Here is a 19977-nt window from a genome sequence, read left to right as displayed (position 1 = left end):
GATCATCATCAGACCCGGACAGCAGTTCTTTAGCCCAGGAGAGGCTGCCAGGTCGATCCGTGGTGCACAGTTACATCCAAATTTCGGAGAAGCAGCAAGTAATGTTCTAGTACGAGAATGTTCCGTGCAGTATTTGGGGCAGCCTGCCTGTCTTTGTTAAATCTGGCAGCCGCAGCTAGAAGAAAATAGAGCGACGCTGGAGACTCAAGGAAATGGGAACCAAGAATTTTATCACCAGCAAAACTGAATGACAGGTATAAAAACCACAAATAAACGACTCTCAACAAGGAAGAAGCCGACACGCGTGCCCCCAGGAGCCCTCCCGGGGGCTCCACTAGAGAGTGAGCGCCAGACGGCAGGACGCACAGAGACACGGTCCTCGGAGGGAGGGGTCACCTGGAGACCTGAGACCAAACGAGGGCCAAGAAGGGGCAGGGACACACATGCTGGCTGCCGCCTCGGACCACACGGGCAGGGCCTCAGCCGTGAGGACAGTGGCAGGATGGGGAAAGCACGTGTCAAACAGTCTCGTGTCCTCAGTCACTCTACCGGGGGTGGTGGCACTAACAATGCCCTCGTGTGGGTCTTGGTGTAATAGGAGACAGCGGGTTTGGGGTGACTCTGTGAACCTGGAGAACCAGGGTCCTGCAGGGGAAGAGAGAGACACGACAAGAGAGAAGAGCAGCAGGGAGAGGTCGGTGGTCTGTGTGTCGAGCTGGAAGTGTCCACATGAACGCCCAGGGTGCTTCATCTACCTGCTGACACGTTTCCCAGCTCAGGCTGCCGAGAAAGCCCCGAAGCGGTGACCCCCTGGAAGGAACAAGCACCCCAAGTGCCAGTTTGTTGCCTTGAAAGACAGCTTCTCACTAAAGGAAACTAGGGCCTCTGGAGAAAAGGCTGGTTCCAGGTCTGGGGCAAGACACACACAAGTCGAGCCTGGAACTCCAGCAGCCGCAGAGCTCGGAGGTCGTGCTGCAGGGCTCAGAACTCAAATACCCCCACCCCCCAGAAGGACACAGTGTGAGCTTCAGTGACGTCAATAACTGCGCTGAACTGACAACCGTCAAGCACGTTTGCATTCATGCGCCTGGTCACCTTTAGGCGGTGCTGGGGAACCGGCCTGCCGTCCTGGAAACCGACAAGTAAGACAAGAGGCAGTGACTGAGCCTGCGTTTCTGACGGGGGCCGCACTTCCGACCGGCCGGATGGTAGATGAGGGAGTCTCTACCAAGGTACTTCACTTAATCCTTGAAAAAGAAACAGAACTGGCCCGCACCAGACTTGCCCCCGGCACTGAGCGTCAGCGCTGAGGTCGCAGGAGAGAGAAGGTGCCTCCCACCGTCTTGCCAAAGGGACTGGACTTGAGTCTGATCCTGACTCTGCATCCAAGTTCTTGCCAGTCTGCAAGAAACTTGGAAGAGAAAACAGCAACCTGCACGCTGAGGACACAGCCCGCAGCACCGGCCGCGGGGGCTTCGCGTCGGACCGCCCAGGCTCGCCCCAGATAAACGCAAGTGGGAGGACAGCCTGAGGAGAACCTGGTTCAGGAGACTTGAACACGGGCAGTGGTGCGTGACAGCGACCAGGCTTCAGCTCTGCAAGACAGAAGGGTTCTGGAGATGAATGCAGACCACACCCCTGACTGCACACTCAGATGCTTCGCGTGGTCAGCTGCGTGTTACGTGTATTTGACCTCAAAACCACCAAAGGCCAAGCCTCCAAAACAGGAGAGACGTAAGCACACACACACACACACACACGAAATGTCTGTAAACAGACACGACTGAACAACGCACCTCAGGGAAGTATGCTTTGTGACACAACCATAAACTACAAGGAAGGGACTACTGGGAAGTCAGGGTGCCTGTCACTTCTTGGCTGGGTGAACCAGGGTGCAGTTGTGGACACACAGGTGTTTGTCCTGAGTGAACCACTGAGCCACACATGGTTGTGTGTGGCTTCTGCCTGCGACCTGCCTCACAGCGCCCAGGGCTTTCTTGTTGATGAGGACGATCGATCCTGAAGAACAAAGCTGAGGACACACTACCAGACCTAAAGACTCGCTACAAAGCTGTACGAATTAAGAGTGTGGGTCTCGCTGTCCTTCTGAGATGCCACACTCTGTCCATAGAGTGTGCCTCTCTCTGAATAAACCTACTTTTACTCAAAAAAAAAAAAAGAATTACGAGTGTGATGCAGATGTGACACTGGTGGGAAAGAAGAGAGCCCTGAAATACACTTGCTAATAGAGACTGTTACGAGCTGGGCTGTGTCTCCTGCTCCCACCAGACCTGTATGTTTAACTCCAAACCCCCAGCACCCGGAATGGGGTTGTACTTGGAAAAAGGGTCCCCACAGGGGTAACAAGCAAAGGCAGAATGAAGTCACACTGGAACAGGGTGGGACTTTCATCCAGGACTACTGGTGTCCTCATAAAAAGGGGGAGCTGGGACACAGGGAGGTACTGGCTGAGATGACGATGGAGGCAGAGATCAGGGTGATGTGTCCACAAGCCAAGGACACCACAGATGCCAGGGGCCACCTGAGCTGGGCGAGGGCACAGGACAGACTCAGAAGGAACCAAACCTGCCAGCACTTTGATCCCCGAACTGTGAGGACACGTTCTGTTGTCTAAGCCCCTGACGGTTGGGGTGCTCTGTACCCAACCTCAGCCGACTAACACATACAGCCACTGGGTTTTCTGCAAAGCACTAAAGCAATTCAGCGGGGAAAGAGAAGTCTTTCCAGCAAGCGGTGCCGGAGCCACTGAATGTCCACATGAAAATAAAGCACACCCGGCTCCCTACATCTCACATCACACTCCAGAACTAACTAAAAGGTGAATCACAGAACTAAATATGGACATGCCGACAGTAAAGCTTCTAGAAGAAAACACCTTCGTGACATCTGGAAAGGCAAAGTTTTTATTAGACATAAAGGCACAAACCATAAAAGAACATACCTCTATGTATCCAAAAAAGAACTCTTAAACGTAGCCACAATGACAAACAATCCAATTTAAAAATGGGCAACAGACCTGAACAGGAACCTCCCTCACACAAAAAGATATGTGAAGGTCAATAAACGTGAAAAGATGATTGGCCAACGTATTCATTAGGAAAATTCAAACTAAATCCATGGTGAGACAGTACTACACACCCACCAAAATGGTAAACTTACAAAGACTGACAGCGCCAGAACCAGCAGGACGCGGAGCGACGGGACTTGCCGAGCGCTGCAAGTGAGCCAGGAAGCAGGGCGGCCACTCACAAAGCCACCTGGCAGTCTGTGATAATGATAAACAAGCACCTGTCCTCGGTCCGTAATTCCGCACCTAGAGAAACACGTTCGTGCCAACAAACTGACTTGTACCAGGAAGGTCAGGTCACGGCGGCTTTCTTCATCACTGCCCAGACCTGGGAGCAATCCCATGTCCGTTAACAGGAAAGTGAACATTTTTTCACAAAACATAGTGGAATACAGCTCAGCAACAACAAAGGATGAACTAATGCACATAACACATATGAACGTCAAAGACTTTATGGAAGGAAGAGAAGGCAGACAGAGAGACTACCTACCACAGCGAACTCACTCACGTGAGATTCAAGAACAGGCAGGATTAATTTATTGTGACAGGAGTCAGAAAAATAGTTACTTCTTAGGATGGAGTGACTGAGAATAAGTACAGGGAAACTTTGGGGATTTTTTTTCCTTCACATTTTGATTTCAGTAATGGTCACATGGGTGAACAATGTGTATGTCACCAGGTTGGACATTCAAGATTTGTGCATTCTACCGAATGTAATTTATCCTCAGCCCTAGAAAATGAAACTCTGGGGGGAAAAGATGACTGGAGGCCAAAAAGCTTTAAAAGATTTGATTTTAAAAGTAGAGCAGACAGGCAAAGATGAAGCAACACACATATAACAGAGAGTTCCAAAGAAGAATTCTGAAACAGTGGAAAATTGAAATACTGTAATTTAAAAAAAAATTCCTGAGATAAACTAAGTTTGGAAATTACACATGAAAGGTCCCTCCACATTCTTGAGGAAAAGTTATCACCTCAGAGCAGCCAACAGAGTCATTAAAATTCCTGGATTTAGAATAAAAAATTAAAATTCCTTTGGGCATCCAAGCGAAAAAGACCAAACCTGTACAAGGAAGTTCAGGTTGTCGTCAGATTCTTCAGTAACAATGGCTGACACCAGAAGACAAGAAAGCAACACAGAAAGACATCCACGGGGAGAAAACAAGAGGCAGGCACTTTGTACACAACTGACTTGACTGGGAAGGTGTGCTGTCCACCTGGCACAAGACATGCTCCCTGGACTCCAGTGCAGAGGGACACGCTCTCCTCTGGGACCTGTGGGAACCCAACCAGGGCCCTACATTTTCATCATGTTATGACATTTTCACTCAAAGTTTGAGGACTTTTCAAAGCAGTGGGGCTCTGGTTCACTCCGACCTGGGTTTGCATCCCAGATCCGCCCCTCATGCTGGTCGAGGCAGGGGTACTCCTGAACCTCAGCTGGCCTCCTGTCCTCGCCTCTGGGACAGACAGTGGCAGGGCCTTCCAACAGGTGCCCAGAGCCGGCAGGAGCTCAAGACACATGGCAGTGCCTCCCACACGGCTGGCATTTGGGACGCAGGTGCTCCTGTGGTGAGGAAGGCCTGCAGTGGGGAGAGGAGGTCCTGATCTCGGCCACCCCAGCCAGGGAAGAGGCTGTGCCGTCCATCCAGTAGTATGCCCTGAAGTTCCACCACATTAAATTGGGAGCTTGGGATTTGCAGATACTAACCACTCTGCATAAAATAGATGGGGGGAGGGTATAGCTCAAGTGGCAGAGCGCATGCTTAGCAGGCAGAAGGTCCTGAGTTCAATCCCCAGTACCTCCTCTAAAATAAATAAATAGACCTAATTACCTCACCCCCCGCCGCCAAAAAATGTAAAAATAAAAAGTAAAATAAAAGTTAAAAATAAAAAAATAGATAAGCAACAAAGTCCTACAGCACAGGGAACTATATCCAATACCTTGTAATGGCCTATAATGGAAAGGAATATGAAAAAATAAATACGTATGTACAACTGAATCACTATACTGTATGCCAGAAACTAACGCAACATTGATTATAAATGATTATACTTCAATAAAAAATTTTTTAAAATAAAAAATAAACTCACACAACATTGTATGTCAATTATATCTCAATAAATTTGAAAAAACAAAAAAACTCTGGTTGTCATCAAGGAAATAAAAATGTTTAAGGACTTCTGATACATCAACAAGTTCTCAATGAAGTTCTCATTCTAAGAGAAATATGCTTGCAAGCGTGCCTAACCGCAGCACAGCCCCCGACACCGCTGAAGTGAATGGTCGAGGAGCGCCTCAGGTGCGCGCATGACGGGTGTAGACGGCTACTCTCGGGGACGCAAGGGTTCATCTACCAAAGCGGAACGTGTGCCTCCGTGTGACCTGAGACTCCACCCCTGGTCACATGCAACAGACTGCGCTCGGGAAGATGTTCGTGGTAGCGGCAAACTGGAAAAGCTGCGAGCCTCCCCCAGGAGAGGAGAGGCTGCAGTGGGCTGATCAACTGGACATGTCATGGGGAGGAGGGCATGGGAACCCCACTGTGCGGTAACCCCCACAGGTCACTGCAGGAAATCGTCCAGTGTTTCACACCTGCGGTCCCAAGCGCACAGCCTGCACAATGGTGACACTGCCCCTCCCCGTGGGGGAGCCTAGGGTGGCTCCTGGGCAAGGTAGGGTCCTAGTTGGCACTGGCCGTGGGTGGATGGAGGGCTCTTCTCAGGACCACATGTGGAGCTGAACTTTAAATGGCGTACGTTTTCTGTACGTGTGATAGGCTCAAAAATGACAAAACACGATGATCTCCATGTCCTGACACTGTAAGTCCCCGACGCACTGGAGAGTGAAAAAGTGCACTTTCAACTACGTCACCCGGTTAAGGAAACAACCTGTTCTCTGCACGTTGACACTGACATGCACGTCAGTGTCCAGAGAAACAACTTAGAGGAAAACATAAACGTGGGCAAAGAGAGGGGACTTGGGGACGTCACTGCAGTGGGAGCACTCACGGAGGAAAACACACATGTGCGCGCGCGCTTAGCGCCTCTAACAACAGAAACGGCAGGGCAGTGAGACGCCGCCAGCTGGGCTGCCCCGTCCTGAGCCTGCCAAGGGCTCCATGCCGCCTGCAGGCCCCCCAGGCCTGTCCCTTCACCTCCTCACTGGTGATGGCGGGGGGTGGGGGTGGACACGACGGGTATGGGGAGAGGCTGCTGGGCCTGACTTTCTGTCCTCCCCATCCACGTCAAGCGCCCTGCACAGCCCAGCCCCCAGTATGGTCTTCCCCCGACCCCGACAAGCTGCGGCCTTGTCACCCCTCAAAAGCCATGAGCTGCCCAGCTGTTCCATAAAGTGCCGGACAGAGAAGATTCAGGCTTCTGGGGCCACGCATGGTCTGTCCTGTCCTCTCTGCTTCTACAACTGCACAGACAGCCTCAGCTCTCAGGCTGGGCGCACCCCTGGCCACGGCTCAGTGCCCCAGACGCACCAAGGAGAACCAGCACAGGTGTGCGGCATGCGCGCGCTGACTGCTGACCACATGAGCTGTAAAGCAAAAACCTGAATCCTTCCGTTTCATTGTGAGGAAATCGTCAGATATGTGGAAACTGAGGGCCATTCTACAGAACGGCCTCAGCTCACCCCAAAGGTCCGTGTCCAAGAGACAACTAAGCTGTGTGTGCCTCTGACCAGACCCCCTGCTGAGTGGCGGCGAGTAGACCACGGGACAGGCCTGCAAGGCTCCGAGCCGCCGACCCAGTGGGGATGACCAGGCCCAGGAGCAAAGGCACCACGTCCTGGTGTCCGCAGCCAGCGTCTGTGATGGACCTGCTGGCAGGCAGAGGAGCCCTACTATTGCAATTTTTCATAAACTTTGGAATTTTGCAAAATAGAAATTTGGGAACAGTACTTCAAGAGTTCAGGGCACAATGCTCCTTTTCACCTAAGAGATGGCCCACATCTGCGTTCTCGTCTCAGCTCCCCGCAGGCACTCACCGGCCGAGTAGATGACGTGCCTCAGCACCTGCAGGGTGCCCACGCGGGTCCTCTCATGGCTGGAGTCCAGCTTGGGCAGCAGAAAGGCCAGTAGGCGGTCAGGTGAGCAGCAAGCTGCAGGGCAAGTGCTCATCAGAGCTACTGGTGACAAGCTGTCCTCTCCGTGGGCCGCCTGTGCCTCCACACCCCGGCGGCCAGGAGGACGGACGCTGGGGGCTGCAGCCCAGCCAGGCCTCAGCGGGCAGAACCCCAGACAACACAAAGGGCCTCCCCCCAACCCTGGCCACTCACCCAGCACTGTGAAGCAGCGCAGCACCTCCTTCTGGTTGTTCATCACCAGCGGGCTGGACGACTCCACAGGCACACACACCTGCCCAGGCACAGAGGGCGGTGGTCACAGGCCAGCCGGCTGCCTGGGACCCAGCGGGCTGGAGGGGAGGGCCAGCCCTCTGGAAGATGCTGGGCCCAGACAGACTGGCGGGAGCCCAGGCTTCCACCCCCACCCCCACGGCGGGTGCACGGCCTCGGCCTCCAGCGCTCTCCCCTTCAGGGACCTCCGCCCCCACATTGTGTCAGGGGAGGGGGCAGCACACACACAGCTGGCCTCCAAGTCAGCTTAAGGGCAAAGAGCCCGGGCTCCTTCTCCACTCCCCACCGCCACCTCCGCCCCACCAGCAGCCAGGAGAAGAGACTCCCAGGATACTTCTTCATGAGGAAGGAGACAGAGTCCCACCCCCTGGGCACTACACTCTTGGGCACACGCAGGAACCCACTCATCTCTCGAATACAGACAGGACTGGAAACCAAACGCCTACATCCATTTGTTCCAAACTGTAACAGAAAAACTTGCACTGAAAAAGCAAGAACAGAGGCTGTTGGCAAATGTGTCTCTGGGCCCCACTGCACCTCAGCAGGTGACACTCAGGGTGCTGAGCTCTGGGGAACATCCCAGGCCACACACAACCCTCAAGGGCACAGGTAAGGACACTCATGGGGTCTCCGTACAAAGGGCTCTAAGGTGACTCTTTGGACAGCCCATCTCATGACCCCCAAAGTGCCCAGCAGCCCCTGGAACCACAGGTTCACCCTAGCCCGGGCTCTGCCCGTCCTGATCAGCAGAGAAGGAGCTGAGGGGAATGGGGGCCCGGGCTCTGCTCCAGGTTCCCAGCCAGCTCCTTGCTATTTCCATGGCAAAGACCTAACCTGGTCCCAGAAGGCACCACTGCTTCCTGCCTGCTCCCTTGGGTCACCTGTCCTGGGGAAGCCAGTGCGTGTTGTGAGGACTCAAGCAGGGCCGGGGAGGAACGGAGGCCTCCCTCCCACCAGCGGCAGTGAGGGAGCCGCCTTGGAAGCAGACCCTCCCGCCAGGGGAGCCCACATGAGCCTGACCCTGAGAGGGAGACTGAGCTGGTCCTGGACTCCACAGTGACTTCAAGATAATCAACTGTCCACTGTCCTAAGGTGCTAAGTTGTGCAGTAATTGGTTAAATGGCAACAGATAACTAATGCAAATGGGGAGTCATCTGGAAAAAAGATAAAACTGGATCCTCATTTACTCTTTCCCTAAAATAAATTTCAGATGGATTAAACAGTAAGAGTATAGGGTAAAATGGGAGAATCTGAAAACTGTGGAACTTGAAAGCCTTTTCTAAGTAAATAACACAGACTGAACTAGAGCATAAAAGATGGATAAATGTTGATGTAGGAATAATCTGGGGGGCCAAAGATCATAGACAGAGCTACAAAGTAAAGGACAAAGTAGGGCTAGACATTCATACATACATGACACAAGACTGTAAAAACCTGCTATAGACCAATATGAGAAAAGCCCTAAGATCCGATAGAAAAAGAAGAGATGTGGACAGCTCTAAGAAAAGAAAGTATCGCATTTTTCTGCCTTCTCAGCCCTTACGAGTTTGCATGTCCCTTCCAAGCCCGCTCTCCAGCCCCGCTCTGCCCCCAGACAGCAGCGGCTTGCTTTTGGCGTCATGCCGTCATTCCTACAGTGAGTAGATGTCACTGTGCTTCCTATCTCATTTTTCTCACTTTCTTCAGTTGTACACTTTTTCTCTGTGGAGATCGTGGGCATCCTTTGTTAGACTGATTCCCAGACACTTCACAATAAGTTTATGTCCTATTGTTGATGTCATTTTTTGTACCTTCTCATGGTCACTACTGGTGGAGGAAAGGGCTGTGGATTTCCACAGGCTGGTTGGTCACTGGCAACCTGGCCAAACTCAGTGTGAGTGCTTGTGAGTGGGCTCAGTTCACATGAGTGAATTTCCAGATGAGTAACTCAGTCGTCCTTGAAGTAAGTCTTTCGAGTGCTTACAGGAGACACTATTCTAGGCACTGGGACTCAGCAGTGCACAGACAAGGCCCCCAGGTCCTGCTGCGCATGTGCCCGCAGGGGAGGGCAGGGCCGGCCAGTCTGGGAGAAGGGGAAGCAGAGTCGGGGATGGAGGCTAGGTGCTGGCAAAGGTAAATGACAGGTCTGCCCTCTCTCCTCCCACTTCCTTTCTGTTTGGGGGTTGTGGGGGGGTGTTAATTGAAGTATACTTGATGTACAATATTATGTAAGTTACAGATTTACAGTATAATTTTTAAAGGTTATATTCCATTTATAGTTCTTACAAAATTGGCTGCATCCCCGCATTGTGCAATCCCTCTTTGCAGCTGATTTTACACCTGACGGTCCGTACATCTTAGGTCCCCCCACCCCACCGCTTCTCGGCCCACTGCTGCCGCTTTCCTCATAGGAGCTGCCCCGCTGCCATCAACACCGAGGGCGGCTCCCCTGCTCTTGACACTGAGGGGACGTGCTGCATCCCAGTCATTCTGATGAATGCTGAGGGTTTGGGTATCCGAACTTCAAGTTAAAGAAGTTCCTTTCCAAGGCTAGTTGCTAAGAGTTTTAAGGATAAACAGGTGTCAGACTTCATTAAGAGCTTTTTCTGCATCGATTGAGATCAGAGAATATTCTCCCTAATCTGTTTCTGTGATGAAGGCAGCTAACCAGCCCCCATCCCTGGCAGGACCAGTGCCCCAGTGGTGGGGGTACGCTGTGGGGTCAGTCAGCTTCACCATGTCCCAGGGCCCAACGTCTGTCCTCGTAATTGTTCTCACACCTTCTTGGATGGGTCCTGACTTGGGTTTGGAATCAAGACTAGCCTCACATAATCAGTCAGGTGGCTCTGGGTCTTTTTCTAACTTCCAAGCCCACCTGTATGGGACAGAAATTAGCTGTTCCTCGAAAGTCTGGTAGAACTCAACCTTAAAGCCACGTGGGTCCTGGGTTTGTTCTAAGGAAGGTAGGTCTTGGAATGTTGTTTCCATTTCTTTATTGGTTTAGTCAAGTTTTCTATTTCTTCACTGCCAATGTTGACATTTAAAATTTTTTTCTAGGAGTCTATCCATTTCGTACAATTTTTCAAGTTCATTGCCACTGCTCACCGCACTTAAATTACTGTTTAATCTCTCTACTGTAGGCCTCCCTCGGCCCCTCGCTGGGACCAAGAGTAGGGGCGCAGTCTGTGTGTGCAGCAGGTGAGGGCTGGGCCAGGGGTCTGTGGGGCCAGGCTGGCATCCCAGCTGGTGCAGGAGGAGCCACAGGCCCAGAGATGGGGGAGTGAGGGGCGCCCAGGAGTCAGCCCGGCCCCTGCAGGGCCGCCTGCTCTCGCTCCCGTAGGTTTTCTGCTCTTCTTCTCCCTCAGAAAGTTCCCTGGACTGAATGCACGTCCCCACCCTCAGCCCACAGCCCACCAACTGCAGAGTAACCCCCGCTTCCCCGCACAGTTCCCTCCACCTGACCTCCATGCCTCTCATCTGACCTGAAGGGCGTTGGTTTGCAGGGCTGAGGGGCCTCCTCCAAGCCCTTTCTCTGGTAGAGACTTCAGGACCCTCCCCTCGCCAGGTCCTGCTCATGACCACCTGGGCCTCTCCTCTGCTCTGCCTGTGCTCGGGCTCTCGGGACCCACACCCAGTGCAGACGCTGCCCCTGCCCTGCTGGCGGCCTGCTCCTGCCCCCATTAGGCCTAGGGAGGGGTGTCCTGTGTCACACTGCACAAGCCAGCATGGAGCAGACAAGGTGGCGGCATCGTGGAGAGCTGCACCCACCTCAGCCCCATCTGGCTGGACCAGCCCTCAGCACCACCCTGGGGTCCACACCGGCCCGCCCCCAGCCCACCTGAGTGTGCAGAGCGGCCAGGAGAATGTCGAGCTGGACCTCCAGTGTGCGGCTGCCCACGTTCACGGCTGCCTCGAGGATCTGGCCCAGGCTCTGCTCGTGGCAGGGAGGAGAGGGGCTGTCAGTCCCCCTCAGGCCCCAGCCCCACCCGGGCTGACTGTGGGACCCTCCCAGAGTACACCCCACCTTGGGGCTTAAATAAGAAAGCCCTACCTCTGCATCTAGAATTCGGAGGAGAGGGGAGGGATCAGGAAAGGGGCCCCAGGAGGCCAAGTGGTCCCGGCTCACAGGCTCCCGTCCAGTGCAGGGCGGTAGGGAGGAATGTGACCCCCTCAGGGCTGCCCCCACCTGGGGCGCCAGGCTCCCCGCACCTTGGACACGTGCACGGTCTCAGCATGCTTCTTGTAGAGGGCGAGGACTCCAGGCAGGAGCTTGGGGAGCTGCTCCTCTAGCTTCGCGCTGGGCAGCAGATGGCTCATGGGCCCCAGGGCCTCCACCACAGCCAGCCGCAGCTGAGAGGGGACAGTGACAGGTGTTCACGTCCAAACCAGGGTGGCACGTGTGACCCGTGTGAAGTCATCACGCCCGGCCCTCCCCCAGGGAGCACTGGGGCCCTGGGGCAGGGGAGGCTTCAGAAAACAAGCCCTGCTCTGTGGGGACCTGCAGGTAGACTCCCGAGCAGGCCATACCTTGGCTTCTCGGCTTGGCAGCCAGTGGTGAAAGAGGATGTCATAGGCACTGAAGATATCGGCAGCGAAGGCATCCTTCCTGACCGTGGGGTCCGGGGCTTGGTCCAGGTTGGCCAGATACTCCAGGGTGCTCTCGCTGAAGTGCTGCAGAGCTGCAGGGACCCCAGTGGTGTCTGCTGCACAGGCTGGCAGGCGGCACCTACTTCTGCATCACTGCACCTTCTAAAGCCCCCGACGGCCCATGGGATGCCAAGCTTGGGAGTACAGAACTGTGCTGGGGTGAAGAGTCCCCCAGACTCATGCCTTCCCCAGAACCTCAGAACGCGGCTTTTGGAAATACAGTCTTTGCAGATGCCGTTAGTTAAGATGAGGTTGCCGCTGGGTAGGGTGAGACCTAAACCCGACACGACCGTATCCTTAGAGAGACAGACACACGGTGCAGAGGAGCAGACACCGCGGCGATGCAGCCTTGAGCCCAGAAACTGAGGTTCACCGCCACCTCCAGACGCCAGGGAGCCTGGAAGGGCTCTCCCCAGAGCTGCAGAGGGCGCACAGCCCTGTCACCCCCTACTCATGGAATTCTGGCCTCCTGAGCTGTAGAGAATACGTTACTATTGTTCTAAGCCCCCCAATTTGTGGTACTTTGTTACGACAGCCCTAGGAAACCAGTACAGGTACCAACCTCCCCAAAATGCCCTCAGGCACTCACCCAGCCTGCCAGTCTGCCGTAAGGCAGAAGGGGCTGGGCCCACCTCCCCCTGACAGACACGCAGGCCACATGCTCCCCAAGGGCTGCTGAGCAGGCAGGCGTGGGCCCCCAGTACCTGCGTGGAAGGAAGACTGGGTGCCAGGGAAGGGGAGGGGTGCTGAGGTGAAATGGGGGGGGGTCCCCGAGACAGCGAGCTTCAGAGCCGGGCCTCTGGAGGCCAGAGCCCAGCGCCAGGCAGGGCCAAGCCATGAGGCCGCCTCAGGGCGACCCCAGGGACTACAGATCTGCGGGATGGGCCCACTCACCAGCCCACGCACCTCTAACCCAGCCCACTCGTCAGGCGAATTTCTCAGCATGGGTTTCACAGTCTAACAGGAAGAATAAACCCTAAGCCTCCATCTACAGAAGGGCAACCATGTCACAAGTGCTCAAGAGAGAACTTAAAAGAAAGTTTGGAAAAAAACTACTCCTGGAGCCCATGGCCGAGGGTTTGTGTCATCGGTCGTCCTCTCACTGAGGATGGGGCCTTAGAGGGTCTGGTCTGGGGGGCTCTGGTCCCCCTGCCACTCAGCTGCTAAAATCTCGGCTGCAGGTGCCCCCACCCCACAACCCTGGTCTGCCCCACTATTTTGCCTCCTTGAGCTGTTCGGTCAGCCTGTTGGTCAAACTGACCAGGGCTTCTAGGTATTTTGCACAGGAAGCTCTTTCAGGATAATGGGCCACTTCATGTCCAGAAGCAGAAACCCACCCCTGAATCTGTTACCAGGCTTGAGTTCTTAGTCGGTTCCACGCCCAGGTCCCTCCCAGGAGCGAATGCTCAGTTTGGCTTTCCCTGGACAACTAACGCATGTGCACTGCTTCTCACTCCCCACAAAGCCGGGGCCAGCTCCTTCCGGCCGGCCTTCTGGGCCCCTGCCGCTCGGAGCCCACCCACTCACTCCAGCGCCGCTTTGTTTCCAGACTTAATAATGGTCTGGGGTGCGAGTCTCCCGTATTCTCCAGGCACAAGTCACTAATGCAGCCTCCTCAGCTCTTGCCACACATCCTGGGGCTCCCTTGGCCACGCCATGTGGGGCCACACCCTTCCTGATCCTTGCTTCTCAGAAAAAAGTCTCTTCCATCCTTCAGCTCAAGCACCATCTGGACTGGACTCAGACCCTCAGCCGGCTTCCACCAGGGCCTTCTGGCACCCTCCCCTGAGTTGGGAAGACGCCAAGGCCATCCTATTCCCTCAGCCTCCTCTTGGACCAGCTCCCCCACCAAAGCCTCCTGGCGTGGCTCCTTGGAGCACCTCTCTACCCGGAGCAGCCGCTGTTGAGGGCAGATGTGGGGATTATTTATGACCCTCCCGTCTCCACTTTCTCCGTTCGTCTTTTCCAGGCTGTTCTGTTTGAATGCTGGCTTCACGGTCTCGCCTGCTAACTCTTCTCTCTCTCTCTGTTTCCACATATTTGCTGTTTTCTGGAGGATTTCCTCAATTTCCCTCTCCATTTCTGTCTTCCATTTTTGCTATCATGTTTTTAATTCCCAAAAGCTTGGTTTGGTTCTCTGAGCGCAGCTTCTTCACAGCACCACGCTGCTCCGTGACGGCACCACGCTGCTCCGTGACGGCACCCTCTCTTACCTCCCTCGGGTGTTAGAACAATTTCTTTCCTGCCTGTTTTCTTCTCTCTAAACCATCTGCTTCCCCCAAGTCTCAGTTTCTGTTTACTTTGCTACCGCCTTTCCCGTCAGAGACTTTCCTTGTGGGCAGTAACTTTTGGTTGCCGGTCAGTGCTAGAGAGTGTGGCCAGGCCATGCGTGACCCTGCTGCCTGGGACGTGTCGACACCGTCGCTGAGGCCTCCCTGCAGCTCTTCTCCTGCCTGGCCACAGCGTCCCGCAAACTGGACAAGGTCTTTCGAGTGTGCCCGCGCCACTGCCCACCTGTGCCTCCTTCCTGCAGTGGGCACAGATCTGCCCAGAACCAGAGGCTGCCTGCGAGGACCAGAGGCCTCGGCCCTCTCCCGGCCCATGCAGGCCGCCGCCGGGCTGATGTGGACTCTCCTGGCCGGCCTGAGGCCACTCCATGGTCTTTCCTCCAACTGCAGACACTGAATTCCCATCTGTGGCGAGGAGTGCACCTCAGTAGGAGGGCGGCAGACCCCTACTGGCCTGCTGGCCCCTCCCACCTACACAAACACCAACAGGGTAAAAACTGCAGGAATTTTAGGCCTGTGAAGGGAAGGGCACGAGGAGTTCAGAACTGCATATCTGCTTTCCACACAGTGCTCAGCGCTTCCCAGGAGTGCTGCCAATGCTTCCCGGGGGAGCTGTCCAGGGCACACAGCTCCACGGCTCCACGAAGGCTCTTCCACCACCACCAGCCTGGATGCTCGCTGTCCGAGGCTGGTCTCTGCCCCCACCCGCCCCTGCTCCTTTACCCTGTTTTCAGCGCACCTAAGGTACACACCCTGCCCAGACCCACAGCTCTGCCTGGGTCCCTTCCGCGTCCTGCTCCTGCGTTCCCAGCTCAGCGGTAATTCCTGCCTCAGCTGCTTGGAGATCCTGTCGCAAATTCCCTTTTTAGCCAAAACTCGGTCAAAGAGGGTTTCCATCATTCAATCCAAGCGCCTGCCATCACCCACAGGTGGGAGGAGCCAGCAAGAGGAAGGCACCAAAGAGGCCACAGAGAATGGAGGACATGGGGACTATGCAGAGGGCTGGCAGGAGCTGGAGCCCTTCCCTGGGCCCCTGAGAGCCACCAGGAACAGGGTGGGCTGGAGCCCAAAGCGCGAGGCCCCTGCTAGGAAAGTCCCCAGGTGTGCAAAGGATGGACACCTTCCCTGGGACCCCTCCTCAAACACACCAACCCTCCAACCCTCCACCTGACTACAGAGCCCCCCAGCCCCACCCCAATCCCACCCCACCTCCTGCCCGCCGCGGCCACACCCTCTCGTTGTAACCACACCCGACCACGCCCCTGCCTCCTCCACATTCCCCCTGGCCTGGTCACCTAGGATGGGAGCCCAGGACCTCCTAACAGGCTGGGCTTGGGATCAACAAGGCTCCTGTCCTCGTGGGGGCCTCCCCCTCCCACCCCGCAGTACCAGCCAGCAGTCTTTCTGAGATGGGCGGGGACACTGGGGACACCAGGAAGTTGAAGGACAAGGGCAGTGTGGTGGCTGCTGGAGGAGGCCCAGGCCCCTCAGCCCCCAGTTTCAGGATCCTCTATTCCCCTCTCACAAGAGCCCCCTCTTCCCATGAAGCGCCGTGCCATGAGGCACCACCCCCTGCCCAGGCACACAGAGAGCCACACATACAGAGGGTGAGACAGAGCACTCTGCGCCAAAATGCCCAGGGAAAGGTCACTTTTCCAGGACGGAGCAGGGGGAGGACTGAGAGCAGCTTCAGCGTGGGGCAAGCCTCTTCCGCACCCCCAGTCAAGTGTCCAGGCCTCAGAGGACTGCAGTGTGAGGTCTGCATGCGGGGTGGGGTGGGAGGAACCCAGCAGCAGAGAAAAGCAGTCAGAGGGCAGAGGCCAGGCCTCTACCTGCAGCAGTGCCCACCCAGCCCCGCCTGCAGTCACCCTTCCCCTGAATGTCCCACCCTCCTCCTACAGCCCAAAGGACCCACGCACCCCAGAGGGGCACTGGAGACAGAAGGCCCAGGAGTGGCCCGGCAGTGTGCAGCCCCTGCCCCGCAGAGACCCCATCTTACCGGAGCAGAACACCACCCTCATGGTGTCGTGCTTGGCGGCGCCCAGCATGGGCAGCATGGTGCTCAGGACGGACGTCAGGAAGGGCACCATGCCGAACACTGCAAAAGCAGGTGCGTCAGGAAGAGGCAGAGGGCCCTGCCACGTGCCAGGACTGCTCTCTGCACAGCCTGGGGCTCATGACAGAACTGTGGGGACATGGGGTGCCATCGGGGCTCTTGGAGGGCCCCTCGACTGGCTGGGGGGGTATCGAGCTGTCACCTACCATTGGAAACTGAGAGGCTGGCAAGCGTCTGCACGACGAAGTAGTGGGGCAGGACCCCGGGCTGGAACTTGCTCAGCAGCTCCTCCATCACCCTGCCGATGAATCGCTTCCCCACCGCCACGAGGACACTGCTGGCCGCCTGCTGCCAGTCGTAGACCAATTCCTGCCCCCCAAAAATCTGAACTGACACCCTGACCCAAGCAGACAGTACCTCACCCTGAAGTCGCCCAAGAGGCAACCCTGAGCCACTCTGCCCTTGGTCACATCAGAGAACACGCTGCCTCTTCTCCAGGCTGCAGCACTGGCCCCACGCAGAGCCAACTCGTCCTCAAACAGCAGAGCCGGGCACAGGTGCCTCTGTGCCCTGGGAGTTTAAGAGTTTTGCTCTCTGTTTCCATCTGAAATTGTGGGTTGACCCTCCTCACCCCAGACGGGTAGTCAGTACACAGGACCGAGGGGCCAGTGCTGAAGCTGCCAGACAAACACTCCTGACGCACTTGGGTGGAAAGGCCTCGGAAAGAAGATTCCTGCCCGAGCCAGGGCGAGCCAGCCAGGCCAGGGCAGGTGCCCCTCATACCTTCACTCTGGTCATCTCGCCGGAAGCCAGAAGGATGACAGCCCTGGCCGTGTCCTTGTCCAGCTCACTGAGGTGATTGTTCACCACCGTCTCCATGGCCCTCAGGATCATTGCCCGGTACGGATGCGCCAGCTGAGGAGAGAAACCGGCGGGGAAGGAGGGGGCCTTGCTTGTCTCTCACAGCCCGTCCTCCAGCTTAGGAAGGAGTGCTGGTCTTCTGAGACTTCAGTGTGAAATGACACCACTCCGAGTGGCCCTGCAGGCCCCACCTCCTGGGTGAACCTGCCACCAGCCAGTGCGCCCCAGCCCTGACGTAGCCCCTCCTCGGCCCCTCCTGCTGTATCCGGCCCTGTGCTCCTCCTCTGTGGCACTTCACCCTGATGACACCGCAATGACGGAAGACCCAGAGGTGAGCAGAGCCCAGCCAAGGGAAGGGCTCTGTCCACGCCGAGTCCTAGGGCATCACAGGGCTTGGAGGTGAGGGCAGGAAGTGCTCAGGGAGCCACGAAAGACTGAGACTGGCCTCTCCCTGAGGATTCCACCACTCCCAGAGCCCCCAGGCAGAGGTGCAGACAAAGCGGGCACAGTCTCAGTGCAGTGGGAGGGGCCGGGCCGCCCGGGACAGGACAGAGTCTGCGCGACAGGAGGAAGAAAGGCAAGAGAGAGCGACTCAGGCCAGCTGCTCCCTGCAGCTACTCAGGCTGAGGAAGGGGTGCTAGTGACCCTGGGGCAGGAGCCCCTCCCCAACAGCACGCCCCCATCCCTCCTGCAGAGCAGCCCACGGGGGAGAGGGGGGAGAGCAGGGAGAGCAAGAGTGTGCCAGCACCGGCCCACACAGGAGATATGGCCTCGGCGCCGCTCGGTGAGGGAAGCCTCGGAGGACGTCCAGGTACTACTCAGACGGAGTGGACGACCCCTTGGCCTGGGCACGCAGCCAGCTGCTCAGAGCTGCCGTGTGGGTGCAGGGAGTCCCAGACACACCCCGAACCACACTGCTGGGCTCGCTCGGCCGGGCATGTCTGTTTCGAGACACATCGGCTGAGTGGGTTGCACAGACACTCATGCCAGGCCACCAGTGGACGTGACATTTGTTCCTGAGAAAAGCCAGCATGGATCACCCACACCCCTGGGTGGACCAGCAGTTCACACGGAACTGGCCATTGTTTTCTAGGGGAAGCTCCAGTTTTCAGTTTTCTCTTCTCAGTATCAAACTCTCCAGTGTCCTGTGGGGTGGCAAGTCTTGGTGGCAGCAGTGATGGCCACACTGCGTCAGTACTGGCCACTCCAGTTGTAAGCAAGCTCTTCCCTTTCCTTTCAGGCTTTAGCAAGCAGGCTTGCCTGCATTTAAGTTCTAAATTTGGTAATAAATCATTATTTCAGATTGTAGTAATTTGGCACTCTTCCCAGGTGGGATATGAGTTTTTTGGGGGGAGTCTGCCCTGCCCGGCAGGGCTAAGCTGCCTCACTGGAAGTCACTGAGAGGCAAGCCAGACACAGGAGGCACTTTTTCTTTGGGGAGTGAGAGAATCTGGGGAAGGTGGGAGTGACTGTAAACGGTACAATTCCACTGAATCAAAATCCCTGCTAAGTTGGGAAGAAGAGCTCTGCAAAGCAGCCGGAACACTGACCCTACGTGATTGGGACTCATCACTCCTTTCTTGTCGCTTTGCTCTTTGGCTCCTGGTCTTGGAAATACACATCACAGTGTATTAAGTACCCATTTTTAGCTGCTTTTATTTCTTCTTCTTGTATATGAGGATGTTTGGATGGTATCTTTGCTTTTCTTCCCCCGAAAATCAAAAGGAAGAGATGAAGTGCCCGGCCCTGAGCTCTGCAGGTTCTGCTCACAGTCCGCCAGAACTTGGCGGGCCAACTTGGTCTTGGCCAACCTGCCCTCAGGGAAGCGGGGCACGGTGGTTCCGCTGGGTCCGTAGCTGTGATGGACTGGAACCAGAAACCTAGGTGCCCCACAAAAAGATGTACTCGCTAAGAAATGTGTCACAGGGAGCTACATGTAGTTTAAAGGTTGTACATGCATTACTTTCGTTCTAGGATTTGGCTTGAATTTTGGGTTGTTTTATGGCTGTAAGCACTGTTTTAAAACCCCACCTCCATTAATAGAAGGGACAGGCCCCACTCAGGAACAATCCTTCTCCAAGGAAAGCCTCACGTGGCTGAAAAGTGAACACAGTAACAACCCTCTTGAAGCAAAAGCTTGTATCTGGGGAAAATACAATGAACTCCCGATGGGGTCGTTCCCAGCTGCTGGTTTGTCTTGTTTTGCTTTTTGCTTTTCAATATTGTGTTCAAATACACGTAACAAAGTTACCATCTTAACCGTCTCAAGAGCACAGCTCAGCAGCGCTAGACACATTTGGCTTGCTGTGTGACCAGCACCACCACCATCCACCCTCATCCCTGTCACTCTCTTCATCTTGTAAAACTGAAACACTGTCCCCACTGAACACCAACCCCCATTCCCCTCCCCCAGCCTGACACCCACCTTTCCACTTTCTGTCTCTGATTGGACTATTCTATAACTCCTGTAAGTGGAATCATATAGTATTTGTCCTTTTGTGACTGGCTTATTCCACTGAGCATACCGTCCTCACAGTTCATCCACGCTGTAGCAGGTGTCAGAATTCACTTCCTTTTTAAGGCTGAATAATATTCCATTGTCTGGAAGGACCATATTTTGTTTATCCATCCATCCACTGATGGGCACTTGGGTTGCTTCAACCTTTTGACTAACGTGATCAATGCTGCTATG

The 19977-nt window shown here is 55.4% G+C and overlaps 1 protein-coding gene across 15 annotated transcripts in view; it reads right to left on the bottom strand.

Annotated features, from left to right (window-relative positions):
- The window catches only part of MROH1 (maestro heat like repeat family member 1), a 65585-nt gene that overhangs the window by 31318 nt on the left and 14290 nt on the right, over positions 1 to 19977 (bottom strand). For all 15 annotated transcript variants that reach the window (XR_012064296.1, XM_031690522.2, XM_072949994.1 and 12 more), the window contains 8 exons: positions 17208 to 17339; positions 16631 to 16793; positions 16368 to 16466; positions 11961 to 12112; positions 11643 to 11783; positions 11272 to 11364; positions 7377 to 7455; positions 7086 to 7199 (listed from right to left, as the gene is read on the bottom strand). Coding sequence is in view for 14 of the 15 variants with exons in the window: in XM_031690522.2 (XP_031546382.2) it covers positions 7086 to 7199; positions 7377 to 7455; positions 11272 to 11364; positions 11643 to 11783; positions 11961 to 12112; positions 16368 to 16466; positions 16631 to 16793; positions 17208 to 17339 (973 nt within the window). In the remaining variant the exon portion in view is untranslated. The remainder of the gene's footprint in view (positions 1 to 7085; positions 7200 to 7376; positions 7456 to 11271; positions 11365 to 11642; positions 11784 to 11960; positions 12113 to 16367; positions 16467 to 16630; positions 16794 to 17207; positions 17340 to 19977) is intronic.

Source organism: Vicugna pacos, chromosome 25 (assembly GCF_048564905.1).
Source record: "Vicugna pacos chromosome 25, VicPac4, whole genome shotgun sequence".
NCBI lineage: Eukaryota > Metazoa > Chordata > Mammalia > Artiodactyla > Camelidae > Vicugna > Vicugna pacos.
The sequence above is the reverse complement of the archived record's forward strand: the minus strand, read 5'-3'. Positions and strand labels throughout refer to the sequence as shown.